General features: G+C 33.2%; 1 protein-coding gene across 1 annotated transcript in view; it reads left to right on the plus strand.

Moving 5' to 3' along the window:
* rad50 (RAD50 homolog, double strand break repair protein) overlaps positions 1-2,688 on the plus strand; it is a gene marked incomplete in the record, with an annotated part of 26,959 nt that overhangs the window by 7,481 nt on the left and 16,790 nt on the right. The window contains 2 exon segments of the mRNA XM_014018991.1: positions 859-917; positions 1,085-1,219. Coding sequence (XP_013874445.1) covers positions 859-917; positions 1,085-1,219 — 194 coding nt within the window.

Below are 2,688 nucleotides of genomic sequence, written 5' to 3' on the forward strand. Positions count from 1 at the left end.
TTATTGACCAAATACTTATTTTCCACCATTATTTGCAAAAAAATTCTTTAAAAGTCAGACAAAATGATTTTCTCTAATTTTTTTCACATTTTGTCTCGCATAGTTGAGGTCTACCTATGATGTCAATTACAGGCCTCTCTCATCTTTTTAAGGGGGAGAACTTGCACAATTGGTGACTGACTAAATACTTATTTTCCCCACTGTATATTGACTGAAGATAAGTAAAGTGTTGAACAGGTGTATACATTTTAGCTTGACATTAAATTCAGCCTAATGTTTAAAATTATTTGTTATTGTAAAAAAGGCAGCTGTGTATCACACACTTTGGATTTGACTGGGTTAATGACTGAACAGCAGTTTCAAATTAAATTGTTTTGTTTGGTGCTTTATTATTTAAGAGTAATAAAGTAACCAGGGGTTCACATAATTATTTTCATCACACTCCCAACATTCAACCAGTTTTGTTAATGTTAAACATACGTTGTATTAATTTTAACTGCACAATAATCTCCATTGCTAGCAGCTACTTCTTAAAGTCATCTGATTACAGTGTTGTGCTGTTGTAATTATAGGCATATCTCGTTGTTATATAAATTCTATTTTCTACAATTTAGCTGTTCAGTTTAATAAAAGAAACAATACAATGTGAGCAACAATTGGTTGGAACATTCTTAATAAAATATAAGTCAAGTTTACACTAATTTAGTTTAGACTGTGTGCTAGAGGTGCTTGTTTGTTAAAGAAGTGTTTGTTAAGATGTTAAGGACAACAACACAGGGTTTAGTCTTGATTTGTTATTATTGCTGTGTTAGTGCACAGGCAGATCATTGTTGAACTGGGTTTCATTTTTCTCTTCAGGTCGTTTACAGCTGGAAGCTGATCACCACATTCAGAGCGTCAAGAATCGGGATGCACAGGTGAGAGTAAAAACAAACAAAAACACAATACACCYTTGATGTTTCTGCTGAGGAATCAAAGTAAGTATTGGTGCTAAACTAGCTTGTTATCAGGTATCATAAGTAAATAAAAATATTCAGACGGTAAACAATAACGTAGTTTTTCTTACATCCTTTCTGTTTTGCAGGTTCGTTCTCTATCGACCTACCTGGAAATGGATGGTTACGACCGTCCGCCCTTCACCTCTCTGCAGCTTGGAGGCTTCCACCAACAAGTCACACAAAGACTGGAGCAGGAAAAAGTGACTTTTGATGAGCTTATGGTAAGATGTGTTCTGTGAAAGTACTTTCTCAACAAATGTAAGAATAATCAGGGTTCATGCCGGGTCTTAAAAAGTCTAAAAAAGTCAAAAATTTGAATATCTAAATTTTAGGCCCAAAAAAGTCTTAAAAACACCCAGATTTTCACCCAAGGTCTTAAATTTAATTTTGTCAAGTCTTAATTTTCTCTACTTTTGATCATTCCTGAGAACCGTTGGCTGCATAAATAAAGTTGAGTCGTAATCAGAGGTTGACATGATGTGTCTTCATGAAGTGCTAAGTTTGCTACTGGTCATGATTAAACTATAAATACCCTGATAACTGAGGGTAAAACTGGCACAGTTTACTTCCATGTTTTTGACCTCTTTGCCGCTACAATCCCCCACATACAGCGGCTTATTTACCTGCTCAAAAAACAGAAGTTCATTCATGTCCACTGCTTGTTGTTTAAACGTGGGAAAGTGTATTTTCAAAGAGACTTGACTTGATATCAGTGATTTTTTTTTAACTCTGTTGAAAGCGGTTCACAGCAGTCAGATATGACCATTTCATTCAAATAATTTAGTGTTCTTGTATTAAAATTAAATATTCTTTAATAACTAAATTGATAGCAATAAAAGGTTTCTATTATAAAATTTCTGAGACCATTTGAATGTTTCTGTTAATGCGTCGATTTGGTCTTAAATGTCATTACTAATGGTCTTAAATGGTCTTTAAAAGGTCTTAAATTTAACTTACTGAAACCTGCATGAACCCTACAAGCAGTGAAACACAATTTAAATCTGTTTTAAATTAAAATAAAACAGCCTATTGTTCTATTACCTTTCTTTGCACAACATTTATCAGTAATGCAGTGGATATTATAACAGCAATGTTCTGCCTTTATGTCACTTTAGGAAGTCGCTTAAAAAGAAACTGTTCTATGAATTAATGTAATATTAATAAAAGTATTAATGATAGACAAAATTGATAATAGTTTGAAACATGTCTTCACAACAAACATTTCATGTAACTCACTGATGCTCACAAACACACAGCCAAGTTGTTGCTTTTAGTTGTAAAATTACATCAAATTGACATTAAAATTGATGCAAAAGCAACAAAATATCAACATCTGGAAGCCTAATGTTAAAACATGATTTGAAAAACAGCATGTAATATTTGTAAACTCTGTTACAGTTTTTTTAAACATAATCTCAAAAAATATTTTCTTATTCTGACAAAAAGATCACTGACGTTGAATCTGAAGAAGTGTAAGTTACAGTAAGACTAAAACATAGAGCAAGCAGAGCCACGTTAATCTGATTAAAGGTATCATGTCATGCTTTTAAATCCTTCTTTTTCACGTCTAAATCATTCACTTGTTTTCTATTTAAAATAAAACTGCAACGCTTTGGACCCTCCAGGTCCCTGAGTGTTCGACTCCACCCCGTTCGGCCATGTTTGTAGTTTCATAGCAACAACACAGTTA

This window comes from Austrofundulus limnaeus, unplaced genomic scaffold (genome assembly GCF_001266775.1).
Source record: "Austrofundulus limnaeus strain Quisiro unplaced genomic scaffold, Austrofundulus_limnaeus-1.0 Scaffold207, whole genome shotgun sequence".
In the NCBI taxonomy this organism is placed as follows: domain Eukaryota; kingdom Metazoa; phylum Chordata; class Actinopteri; order Cyprinodontiformes; family Rivulidae; genus Austrofundulus; species Austrofundulus limnaeus.